Source organism: Tenrec ecaudatus, chromosome 4, assembly GCF_050624435.1.
Source record: "Tenrec ecaudatus isolate mTenEca1 chromosome 4, mTenEca1.hap1, whole genome shotgun sequence".
Classification (NCBI taxonomy): domain Eukaryota; kingdom Metazoa; phylum Chordata; class Mammalia; order Afrosoricida; family Tenrecidae; genus Tenrec; species Tenrec ecaudatus.
Window position 1 is genome coordinate 178,492,883 of NC_134533.1, and position 13,437 is coordinate 178,506,319.

General features: G+C 49.4%; 1 protein-coding gene across 2 annotated transcripts in view; it reads left to right on the forward strand.

Annotated features, from left to right (window-relative positions):
- OSBPL10 (oxysterol binding protein like 10) overlaps nt 1–13,437 on the forward strand; it is a 338,082-nt gene that overhangs the window by 244,433 nt on the left and 80,212 nt on the right. For both annotated transcript variants that reach the window (XM_075547107.1, XM_075547106.1), the window contains one exon: nt 6,013–6,223. In XM_075547107.1, the coding sequence (XP_075403222.1) occupies nt 6,013–6,223 (211 nt within the window). The remainder of the gene's footprint in view (nt 1–6,012; nt 6,224–13,437) is intronic.

Below are 13,437 nucleotides of genomic sequence, written 5' to 3' on the forward strand. Positions count from 1 at the left end.
AGTACAAAATGTCGGGAAGGGGCCTTGACAAATGAGAAGGGCCTGTATGCTGGGGGTACAGGTAGACCATCAGACCACCCTAGACAGCAGCAGCAGTGTTGTCAGTGGAGGGTTTCCTCCACATTTTAGCAAAGGAGGAAACTGAGCCCCAGAAGGTAGAGGTTACAGTTTCTAGGCCATCCAATCACACCCTGCTCCAAGTCCCTCCCTTTAGCCATAATTAAGGCTGAGGAACTGGGACTCCACCCCACCCCACCCCAAATCAACAGTCCTACAGTCCAGGATTGGTGGAAACAACTCCAGGATTTTGAGGCAAAGAAGTCATTCAAAGGTGGAGTGCCAATTGCTCATGATTTGAGACGTTCCTGTAATGAGCAACCAAACAATTGCTGATGTGGGGAGTCCCCTGGAATACTAAGGTGATGCTTAAAAGTATAGTGGGAAACTATAATCCTATCACAAGGCGATAGTAAGCTCTAGGGGTGGGGGGTTGGGTGTGTGTACACACACACACACACACACACACACACACAGATTATTTGGGTCTAAAGTTCCTTGAAGCCTGACTTGAGCCTGACTTCGACCTCGTTAGCCAGGGGCCAGCTCCCTGCCCCAGAGGAGATACTTGGGAAAGACTCCCCAATTCCACCAGCCTGAGGAGAAAGGCTCAACCTGGACCAGCTTGAAGGATCCCCAGTGACACATAGGGTTAAGCAGTGGGTGACTTTCCAAAAGATCCGAGTTTGACCCATCAGCCTGCGGCCCGCGGGAGAGAGGGGAGCGGCTGCCGAATGAAGGTCTCCAGCCTTGGAAACCCGTGGGCCAGTTCTCCGCTGTCCTGCAGGAGGGCTGTTCTGAGTCCCAATGGACTCGGGAGCAGCAGGGAGGCCACCTGGAGCATGGCATCTAATGGTTCCACCCGCTTCCAAGCAAGAGGGACTGTGGTTCCGAAGGCCCCGGTACACGGGTGAGCCCGGGCATGTTGCCAGCCTGCTGTGGGACGGGGAATCTGTGGTTGGGAAGTGCTTTCCGCTGATCTGTTGACTGGTAATTGCCGAGTGGCTGAACTAGTGTGTGTTGGCACTTTACCTGCCAGGGCCGGGCCTGTCTCCCTTCCTCCTGGCTGGGCCTTTCTTTCCCCGGTTTGCCCAAGCTGGTGGAGCTGATCGCCCTTGGGTTTTGCATGTTCGTTTCAAGCCTCACTGACCATGCCTGCTTTTTCTAGCCCCCAGTGACCCTGCGAGCAGGGAGCTCCTTGTGACTGGCTTTTGTCGCTGCAGAGCCCCTGTTGGTGCCGTGGGAAACAGGAAGTAGGGTTCCCTCCCTGGGACGTGTGCCTTTCAACTCGACCTACGTTTAGTCTGTGTCACAGCCCCGCAGCTGACATGTTTGAGATGTGGGTCTCTCAAGTTTAATCAGAGGCCATTTCCGGACCGGCATTTAAAGATGGCGAAGCCTCTGTTTGTGGAAGCAAACTCCAGAAAGCGATGAAATGTAGCCTGTTATTTTTAAGCCCCGCAGGTGATCCTGTTGATGTGCCCTGGGAGAAGCGCCTAGGGTTCCGGCTTAAAGCGTGTACAATTACAGTAGGCCCACCCAGGAGGGTTTTCAGGGCGGGCAGTGACTAGGTGCCTTCTCTCAGGGCTGCCCTTTGCTCTGAGTTGATAAGCCTTCTTGGAAGCTTGAAGAAGGGGTGAAGGGGAAGGGGCTGCTTTAAGGATTTGGAATTGGAGTTTTCTGGTGCAGGCAGACTTTGGGGACCACGCTCATAGGTGACTTTCATTAAACAAGTCGTATTGTTAGGTACCCAGGAGTCCGGTCTGACTCACAGTGACCCGGTGCACAACAGCGTGAAGCATCGCCTGGTCCTGTACCGTTCTCACAGTTGCCTTGGGGGGGCCCACTGTGTGGCCACCGGGTTGATCCACCTCATCAAGGGCCGTCCCCTTTGGGGCTCCCCTCCACCTTACCAACCAGGATGTCCTTCTCCAGGAATTGGTCTTTCCTAGTGACATGTCCAAAGCCATCGGTGGTTCTAAGAAGCTTTATGGCTGTCCTTCGTTCGAGAGAGATCTGTTTGTCTTTGGCAGTCCATGGGACGCACACTGTTCTTCACCGGCACCGCCGGATCATTCAGACACATCGCTTTTCCTTCATCTTCTTCATCTTCCTTACTCAGTTTCCCTGAACACCCAGAGATGGAGACAGTTGAAGCTTTTCCTTCCATCCCTTCGTTCTTCCTCGTCGAATGTTAAAAGACTTCTAACCACGATAAACACTCCAAGGGTAGGAAGCCTACATTTCTTTCAGAAGTCACTTGATTGCTTTTGGACCGAGTTCAGTTAGTGTGAAGGGCAGATTGGCACCGATTTGTGTTCTAAAAGGCAAGGGTTACGTTCTGAATCGTGCAGACAAATAGCGGAAGGACCTCGATGAGCCGTCATCTGTGCTCCAGCCACTGGCACCAACCACCTTCTGCGTCAGTGTGAAGTTTACCAGGCAATGCGTGGGAGCCGGGAGACAGCAGAGGTGCATGGGGTTGCAGTGTTTCCAAGGGAATGCTACTGGGGTTTTAGGCAAGGGCTGGCTGTTCCTGTTGCGTAGGGCTGTGCCCTAACCTGCACGGCATTTTACATCCCTCCTCGCTACCCAAGGAGTCCGTGGCCAAAGCAGGAAAGGTGTGCGCCAGGGGTGCATCCTCTGACCATCCTTATTCATCTGAATGCGGAGCAAATCCTCAGAGAAGCTGGCTTTATAGGAGGGGAAAGGCTACATTTTTAATTGTTAACAAATTACATCTTAACAGATTAATCTTAAACTGTTACATGTCTCGTGTTTTGATTAAGAGCAGGCTATCTCAAAAAGCATAAACAAGTAAGGTGTCGAGACCAAAGTTTATGAGTGACTCCCAGGATGGGAGGGAGGAGGGGTGATGGGGAGATGGTTGTTTATGGAACTCTGAGTTTAGTTTATGGTGACAGAAGTACCACGTTAATAAGGTTGTAGATACACAGCTGGTGATTGTAAGTTGTGACCTGCAAAAACCTGAATTTGTAAAAGTGGTAGGGCAGATGGAGAAGGGAAAAGAACAGGGTGGGGAGTGCAGTTTACTGCGATGGAACAATCCCATCACCGATAGAGTGGCACGGAGGATTGAAATTGTGGTCAATAAGTTGTAGATCTATAAAAAGATGAATTGGAAAACTAGCTTAACCAGTATCAGTGGTTCTCCACCTTCCCCATGCCGCGACCCTTTCATACATTTCCGCATGTGGTGGTGTGACCTCCAACCATAACATTATTTTCGTTGCTACTTCATCACTGTAACGTTGCTACTGTTCTGGGTGGTTCGACTGTTCAAGGAGTCATGACCCACAGGTTGAGAACTGCAGTAAAGCGTGCCAGCCTTGAGCATTCTGCTCTTTGAAGATCTACCGTATGGGAGCAACTTGACAGCAGCAAGTGGAAAGATTCGGTGGGAGCCTTTGGCCTTAAGCAGTTCTCTCACCGCTGTCGAGTGGGGTTTGTTAAGCAGGGAATGATTCAGAAAGGGTGATGAGCATGATGGTGATTACTGTCACTGAGTTACACACAGAGAAACTGGGAGCGGTGTATGTTTCACTGTGTATATTTGCAACAACAATGCACCAGAAGGGAAACTGCAAGCATCGTGGGGTTATTGTACTCTGGAAAACGTGGGCTCTAGAGGATGGCAGCTAAGGACGAGGAGGTCAGTGTCTTCCCAACAAATGCCGGTAGCCCCCTCCAGTCATGGTCACTGCCAAGCCCACTCTGCTTTCGTTTCCAAATGTTTCCTCTAAAGACAGTTCTGCTCCTTGCGTTGGCCTTAGGTTCTCGATGCAGACTGTGGAATTATTTTCCCAGAGCAGATGCAGGGGTTCAGTCTCTGGGCACATACTTCTCTCGTAATAGAGAGGACGCTTCTGTACCTAAGATTTACATACTCTTCTGCTGGTAAAAAACAACCCGAAAGCATGTTTTTATCCTACTTTGAGCACTTAGGATGCAGTTAGTTATTTCTGTTGACTGAAACGCAAATACATTCCATCTAGGTAATAACCTGACGATTCCTCTTTTCTTAGGAGTCCTAATCTCACCCATAGTTGCAGAAAAGATAATGGATCACACTTCTCATCATGGTATATTTTCCCCTTTCAGTGCCGCATTTTTGTAAGCCAGGGTTTTATGGTTGGATTTTACAGAAATGCTGACTACGACAAATAGCTTGAACTCCACCCCCCGTTAGCAGCTCTACTTTGAAGCCAAAACGTATAGGAGCGCTTCAGTTGGCTTGAGGCTGAATGTAACCGGCTGGCTGTGTTTCCTGACACGCACACTGACTGGGGGTGGGGGGTGGGCTTCCTCTCTTACTGCATCTCCAGCAACGCTGTGCTCATCCCGGATCTATTAGGTCGGGGGGCTTCTGTGGGATCTGCGCCCCCAGGGGGCTCTCCAGCGCTTTCAGTGAGAGAATGGTAATCCTGGGAATTCATTCATTCATTCAACAAATGTGGCCGGTGCTTGGGTGCAATCAGTGAGGCCACTCGGGCCGACCCCCACCCTTGTGCAGCTTCCACACGCGCGTCAATGAGCGTCAGGAGATGACAAGGTGTATTGGAAGGTGGTGAGTGCTATGGAGAACCAGGAGGCTGGCTCTGAGATTTGGGATGCCAGGGATTGGCCGGAGATGCAAACTGTCAATGAGGTGGTTGGGGAGGCTTCCCAAGAAAGACAACTGCTAAGCACAGACCTGAAGGAGAAATCGATGCAGAGGGGACCCCTCTTGTGGACCAGGCACTGCTTTGGGATTCAGAGGGCTTAGGGGTAACATCTCTAACAGACAGAAAACAGCCTGAAATGGCAGCCGATGGTGTGTGTGTACGCTACGGTGAGCCCGTCTGTGAATATTGAACTTGGTCATTTCTGAAGTAACGGCACCTGTCTTGGGAAGTTTCAGTGGAGGAATGTTTTTAAGCAAACCTCTCTAGAGTACAATGGCAAATAGGAGGTATTTGCTTTGAGACTTGAGGTGAGTTTTGTGTCCAAGTAAGAAATAGTGGTCACTGCCAAATCCTGGCTCTCCCCAGCCGACATCACCATGGTGGTAACAGCGCCCAGGGGTGAGCCTGCCAATGCGGGACACTGACTTCACGTTAAGGGTGGCTAGTGTGGGGGGAACCTGGAGGATGCGGGCTGGAGGCCAGACTAGGGGCTTTTGCCTGCCCGTAGCAAATGCTGGTAGCTGTAATTGAAGTTCGCCACAAAATACGCTTACCTCGGCTCACTTTAGCTCAAGTCACGACCCGGGCTGGGGCAGCAATCCCTGTTTGGCTCTTTGTTGTTTGGTTTGGTTTTCGCCTCCTCTCTGACCTCTTCTGGAGTGCTGAGGGACTTAAATCCTCAGTGGGGAGATAGTTGGAGTTTGGGGTCTCTGCACTGGTTTCCCTGTGATCTTCACGGGTGTCATGGCCTGCCCGAAAGGTCATTCTGCGTCTTGAACTTTCAAGAGCACCGCCAAGGAGTTGAGAATTGGAGCCCGAGGGAAAGCGGAGCATCACCTTTGCTGTAGCACTATGCCTCTGGTGCCCCATGGGCCCCGGCAGCCCTTTGAAGTCAAAGAACTTTAAAGATGGGCACAAGGACTTCTGTATCTTTCTTTAATGGATCTACCCCTGATGTACTTTCCAAAGCTCTGTAAAAATCATGCCGTCAGGCCTAGTGGTGCCTTTCAGCTCTCAGTTCTTAAATTCTCTTGGGGTTCGTGTTGTGGGTGTGCGCAATTGGCAGGTAGTTGTTTGGAGAGATTTACCTGGACAGAGTTCACTCGGTTCTGTGTCTTGCCCTCTGGACCGACTCTGGGCTCACTTGCCTGGGTGATGATGGCTTTTCTCTCTCCTCGCTGTTGCCCAGTTCCACGGTTAAAGCACCGAGTTCCAAGGCTATTGAGTGAAAGATTTCTAATGCTTGCTTCCTCCCGGTCTTGTCTTGCAGATGATGAACCAGGTGGAAGGACAGCAGAAGAACCTCGTGCACGCCATTGAATCCCTCCCAGGTTCTGGTCCCCTCACTGCCTTGGACCAGGATCTGCTGCTCTTGAAAGCTACCTCCGCTGCCACCCTCAGCTGCCTTGGGGAGTGCCTCAACTTGCTACAGCAGAGTGTGCACCAGGTGGGCCAGCCCAGCCAGAAGCCAGGGGCCTCCGGTAAGACTTGCAGTGGACTCTCTGGTGTTTGGAGTGGCCCTGATGTGTTTCTGTTTCTGTCCTTCTTTTTGTCTGATCATTCGTTCACCATCCCTCTGCCTGTTCTTTTATCCCAGTGTCTTGTCATCAACTTACTTCTCACTCTTGCAATGGGTTTCTGTTCGCACTAGTTAGCATCCTATTAGAAATGCCACTGACCTGTTCACGTGAATCCCACGAGACTCATTTCAGACAGGCTGGCATCAAGTAGTAGATCTCTTTCCATTGTTCCTTTGTTCTGTGTGTAAGACCCCTCGCTAGGAGGCATGTGGCTCACTACCTGTAACGGGCTGACTCTGTGGATTGGGGCCACCATGCTGTTGGCACCTGCTCTCTGCTGGCAGACTCCCTACGTTGTCCTCAGCTTTTGGCCCACTGACCTCATTGCGGGGAGCATCCTCGGGCATGTCCCCTCTTGGATTGTGTGAGGATTTCTCTGGGACACATTCAAGAAGCATTCCTGGCTTATTAATACATTAGAAGTAATACTACACCCCCTGAAGCTGTGTCAGTGTTTTAGAGGTGGCTTTAATCCATATACAGCTGAAGATGCTAGTGAGGAATAAATCCTGTAAGAAAGGTGAGGTTTCTATGTCACAGAATTATTAAATATTACAATTAACAGAATAACAGAAGCCTTATCAAGCTTTGTTGCCCAGGCGTCATTTAATTAACAAGGAATTGAGAGCAACATAGGTGACTGAAAGGACGCTAGGGACATGTATTCCCTAGGGCTTTGTGTTTCATGTTTGCCTCGAGTGCCCTTTCCTTCCATGTCACTGAAGATTAAAGGCAACAGCTCCTCTTCCAGAGTAGATTATGTTGAGTGTCTTCCTTCAGTACCCCGCCATGGTTTATTGAGCGCATCGTCATCAGCTCCTGAAGAGTGGGTGCAATACTAACTACTCGGTGAAGGTACTCCAGTGTTCATGTTTTGGGAGTACCTTTACCGAGTAGTTAGTATTGCACCCACTCTTCAGGAGCTGATGACGAACTGGTTCACCCAGGACCTTGGTGCTAAATGACCTGAGCGAGGCTCGAGGCTCCCCCTTCCCACTGTAACATCGATCTTCTTCGTGTGGCATTTTGTTCAGTCCAGAGCAGGCTGCCCAGTGAGTCCTTACACCGAGAGCAGGGATGTAGAAGTCTACTCTCACAATTCAGTGTATCGTACTATCGTTTCAGACTTCAAGAGCGGTTGCAAGCCTAGTATGAAACTTTCCCAAATACTTACATCTGCTTTCCCCAAATGGGAAGATGTCATGTTTGTGTCACTGGTTTCTCTCTCGTGCACTTTATACGTTTTAACCAGTTTGAGAGTAAGTGGCAGGCATGGTGTTCCATCTCTTTTAAAAACTGCAGGGCTTCCTTCCTTAACATTTGGGATGTTTTTTGATGTAATGGCAGCTTGATCAGGATCATTAGATGGGGACATGAATACAGCCCTGTTTCTGAGTCTACCGATGTTCATAAATTTCCCTCGCTGTCTCATCAGCGTCCTTGATAACAACCTCAGCAGAAACACGGCTGCTGCCAGCTCCAGGCCAGGAGAGAGTGTGTGCTTCGCGCAGGCACAGGGGGAGGTACCCAAACCTACTTCTCTCCGTGTCCGCTTCCTGCTCAGTCTGCCAGGTGAACCCCGTGTTGCCGCTCCCGTGAGATGCTGGGCACTTCAACATCTGTGAAGTTGGACACAAGTTCAGGGTCAGGTCTGGAGCCTTTTTATCGCTCTCCACGGTCTCTCTCTTTCTCTTCCTGCATGGTAACTTCAAGTCTCCAACACCTAATGGATTCCTGCCAAAAAGACGAATTCTGAGCAGGATGATTTTCCTGTTCCTAAAACGAAACACTCTTCCCGACTGTTCTCTAGCAAATCTTCCATTTCCTTTTATGCTTTCTGTTGGTCCCCTGCTGTTTTTCCCTGGGGTGGCAAGAGTGGCTTGTGCTGGATACTCCACAAGAGCTTGGCAGTTCAAATCCACTCAGAAGAACACTTGATTTGCTGCTGTGTGACGTTGCAGCTGTGGAAGACCCACCGAGTGCAGCTGCACGCTGTAACACCAGGGCTTGCCCTAAGTGGGAATGGACTTGCGAGTAATAATGAGCCTTTGGAAGGACAGAAAGCACTGATGCCATTTCAGATGTGGTGACCGATTGGAAGGAGAACTGTTGGGTAGGAGAGGAGACCAGTGGGCATAGGCTATTATGCCACACATGCAGGAGCTCCCAGAAGTTTGTGGGGAAATTCCATTACCTTTTTATTCCTTCCCCCCACAAACTTTTTGAAGACCTTGCTTGAGATGACGTGACATGACGGAGTTAGTTTCTTCGTGGGGTCTCTCCCCACTCCCTGTTGAGCCCCTGCCTGTTATTTCGTTTCTTCCCCTGCCATGGCCCCCTACCAGGGAACCTGGCCAGAAGTTGGACAATTGGGAGCACACAGGCATGACAATGGCCATTTTGTTTCCTTGTGGTCTTGATGCCTTTAAAAGTGATATATCCCGTGTGATATAGTCACTTAAGTTTGAAAATGTTCTGCATGCATCTGGTAAATCCATGTCACACATTGGGAGAGGAAAAAAAAAACCAAACAACAAAATCTGTAATTGCTTCCTGCGTCCAAACATCTTAGTTGCCTGCAGCTAAAGAGAGTCCCAGAATCTCCCGCTAATGGAGTAAGCGTATGGTGATGCTGGAAATGTAGCCAGAAAAGTGTGTTTGGTTAGAATCTGAGGGCTGTCGAGGTTGATGGTAGCTGTCGAGGTTGATGGTAGCTGTCGAGGTTGATGGTAGCTGTCGAGGTTGATGGTAGCTGTCGAGGTTGATGGTAGCTGTCGAGGTTGATGGTAGCTGTCGAGGTTGATGGTAGCCCACCGATAAAAACATAATGCTTATGTCTACAGCGCGGCAGCGTGACATGATGGAACTAAAAAGGCTCATTGCAGTGAGACTCTGCTAGTGTTTTGTGTGGATGCTCGATGGGCCGGGAGGTCCAGATTACCCTCTGAGCACCGAGTATCTCTACGGGTGGCTCTTGCTTAGCCTCTTTGTTGTCCCCGTTTTCTTCCTTTCCCCACCCCCACCCCCTTTTTTTGAATAAAAAATTAATTTCTGGTCATGCAGCATTTCATCTTCCGTAGCACTTCATTATCCCGTCTGGAGAACAGGCTGGCTTTGGAAGCTTTGCCTGCAGATGTTGCCGTCTGAGGCTCATTTTCTTTCAAACTCGCTCAGTAACTGGACAGGCAACTGAACACAGTCCTCATCTGCCTCCCACCTATGCGGTTAGGCTCACCAACCTGTCTCTCCTGATCGCATTAGGATGCAGGGGTGCCGGAAATGCTTTATTTTACCCCCTTTTAATGGAGACACTGTCATTAAAACGAATACGGAACTTTAACTTTCCGTATGCAGTTCTCTTGAGGTCTTGAGGGTGAGTCAAGCCAATTCAGCAGCTTGACGGAGGCGATGGAGCACGGGGGCTTTCGCTAGCCTGGAATGCTTGCTTCTAATTCTGCCAGAAAAGCCAGGCCCAGCACCCCGACTTGGAAAGGCTGCATTGCTTGGAAGTCTGGGCTCTGGTTGGTGGATTAGTAGGGTTCTAAGGCTGCCAAAGGCAATTACACCAAACCAGGTGACTGAAGACAACAGAAATCTGCTTCCCAGGGTTGGAAGCTGGGAAACTAAGCTGTGGACAAGGTTGGTTCCTTCCTGGGGCTTAGGGTTGGTTCCTTCCTGGGGCTTCAGGTGGTGGTCTTGGGTCTCTAACTCTCCTTGTAGTTGCCACAATATTAGTTGCCCCTTGGCTTGCAATAAGTGTTGCAACAACAATCTTTACCGATATTGTCACATGATGTTCTCCCGGTGGGTCTGTGTCCACCTCCCCCTCTTCTTAGAAGGACACCATTCCTAATGGATTTGGGGCTCATCCTAATCCAGCCTGACCTGTTTTTAACTTGATTATATCTACCAAGGCCCTGTTTCCAGAAAAGCCCCCTTCACAAGTTCCAGGTGGGCTTGAATTTTTGAGGAACATTATTCTAGGACAGAGAAGTCTCATGATTGGGGGCATGCACAGTACTCTTTTCTGTATTTCCTCGCAGTTAATTGCTTGTAGACCTTGATCTGGGGGGCACAGTTCAAATTCAGATGGAGAACCTGTAATCCGACAAATGCATGCTATCACGAGATAAGCACTAGGACCCTGCAGGAGCCTCGGTGCAAAGCATGTTTGCAAAGGGACCTTGGAGTCGGAGTCCCAGAGCAGGAGACATTGAAGGCTCCGTGGCCCACACATGGGACCTTAGGCATAAATCAAGAGCAAAGGGACTAGAGCCATAGATGGGGCCAAGTGAAAAGTTATTGCTAAGTCTGTATGGCTTTATTCCAAACAAAACATGTTCAACCTGTCTGTGATCAGCGAATGGCTCTAGAGACTTTCTCTCTGGAATATACTTGTCTCAATCATGTTCAGGTGCCTAAAGAAAGAAGAAAAGGTCCAATCAAAACAGTGTCTTCCACGGGGATCTTCTGGGCCAATTTCATTCAAGATAGGTCCACTCAGGAGTCTCTGGTGCCTGGTTTGGGGGCTTTTTTTTGGGGGGGTGGGGTTTGAGAGGGAGGGTTCCCACATGGATAGTAGTCTAGATTTTCTCAAGCACAGGACCATCTCAGCCCAGGGCTTACTGTGAAGAAGTTTTAAGACAGTTGAAATCTGCGTAGCTAAGGAAAAGGCTATGCAAGTTACGTCAAGGAATTTTGTTTCCATCATCCCTGTTCAGCTACTCATTTCGGATATCAAGGGCTGTCCTGTGAGAATTTCATTGGCTAACCCTAACCCACCCACACTACAGCCCTGCACTTGCCCCTTCAGGCTTTGCGTGGGTCCCAGTTGAGTCCACTGTGGATGCCAACCCGCTGTTTTGATGCAGCATGGAGAACCCCCTGTTCCTATCAAGTGGATTACAACTCATAGAGGGGCGGGGCAACAAAAACGGAAACGCTGCGTTCAGAAGTGTACAAGGTGGCACACTTTCGAACACTCGCCTACTTGAGACCAAGTCGGAGCCCTGGTGGCGTAGTGGTTGTGTGTTGGGCTGCTAACAACAAGGTCAGCAGTTCCAACTACAAGCAGCTCCTCTGGAGAAAGATGGGTCTTTCTACTCCTGTAAATAGTTAATCTCAGAAACTCACAGGGGCAGTTCTACCTTGTCCTGTAGGGTCATTATGAGTCAGAGTATAGCTCCAAAGGGAGTGAATAGAGTGAAGCCAGGTAATTTACCAAAGCTCAAAGGTCAGAAGTATTAAGAAAGAAGGAAGGCAAACAGGAAACACAGGGAAACAGAGCTGTTACAATGGGGGTGTGGGGGGGAGTCATTCTTGACACCGTGGGTATGAAGTATTGAATGGGAAACTGATCTAGCTGGTAAACCTTCACCCAACTCATAAAAGTTACAGTAAAACACAAATGTACAAAGGAGCTTCAAAAAGTTGGTAGGGAAAATTCTCTCTCAATTCAGTATTTTCATAAGCTTTTTTTTTAAGTCATTTCATTGGGAGTTCTTACAGATATCAGAACATTCCACAGTTCACTCACATCAGGCAATATTGTACAATTGCTACCACTGTTGGTTTCAAAACATTTTCTTTCTTCTTGAACTCCTTGATATTAGCTGTTTAATTCTTCCCTCCCCCACTGTAGAAAAATATATATATATTTTTTAATATATCCATGAACTTTTTCAAGCCCTTGTATGGACCTAGATGGAAGGCGTGTCAAGAAACATTTTGACATTTTGTTACATTTTGAACATTTCAGTACTCTTTCCTATGATTTTGCAGCAATATCGGGACTTAGCCTCGTATTTGAAGGAGTGAGGCCAGGGCAGGATTTCCTTAACTCATCCTCCTAGTCACGTTCATTCTCGGAGGAGACTTGTGGGGATCTAGTAAGGCGTTTTCATTGGTGTTAGGGAGGGAATTGTGTTTTCCCAGTGTGTGCGCGTGTCCGTGTCCCATTTGGGAATGGGCTTTTCTTGGTTATCTTACTGATGTCCTACCAGCGTGGAGGTTTCTGCCTGATCATGGTTGAGCACGTTCGGCAGAGAAGAGAAAGTACAAATGAAGGAGTGATAGAGCCTCATGGAGCTTCATCGAGGGAACTTAGGTTACTACTGGGACAAGTACCATCCTCTAAAACTTGTGCCCGGAATCCGGCTGCTAAGCTCCGGAGCTGTCCTTCCTCATAGTCACCTGCTGGTGGCCCTGCTGTTACAGCAGCAGCACATGTCAGGAACCTGCTTAGTCCTCGCATCTCAGAGCTCTCCAGAAACTGCCCTCTAGGAAAGGCTGTTACAGGACTCTTCTCGGCCTTTCCGCCGGTGGCCTTCTGCTCCCCCTGGTCTCCTCCCCCCAGCAGCCCAGTCCAGCTCCCAGCGTCCATCCTTTCTACTCTCACAGGCTTCCTTTCCTTGCCGGTCTGTGACCTTCTTTCTGGCCACTGACTGCTTCCAGTAGAGATTTACTCTGCACGGTCATCTTCCCCGATGTTGTGATTGAAAGCACAAGTGGGCGAGTCCTGTTGAAAAAGAGAGAGAGGAGAAAAGTCGCTATGGAGAATACGAGTCATTCTGATGGGTGGATTTTTTTTTTTAAACAGGACCTGCCCAGAGATACAGATCGTGAGTGGAAACCACCCTTGAGAAAGCATTTCATTACCAACAGAAAGCTTTTCCAACATGAACGTGCCTTACAGTCTTCTTGAGTGTGTGCGTTGTCTTCCATTTTGGAAACCCCTCTTGATGTTTCCTGCACCTGGGAGACACGGTCATGGTGTTACAGGGAGGAGGCAGGATTTTAGCAGGGCCAGCCACTTGTGACAGCCGCGGTTCTCAACCTTCCTCATGCCGCGACCCTTTCACACAGTTCCTCACGGTGTGGTGATGCCCAGCCATACAATTATTTTCGTTACTACTTCATCACTGTAGTTTTGCTACTGTGATGAATCGGGTGACCCCTGCGAAAGGGCTGTGTGATCCCCCACGGGGGTCACGACCCACAGGTTGAGACCCGCTGTGTCACAGGGATCTGGACAGAGAACGGAGTGCCGGCGCAGAGAGTGCACCTCTTGATACTCCAAGGCAAAGCTGAATGAAGGCCATGGCTGGCTGGAGATA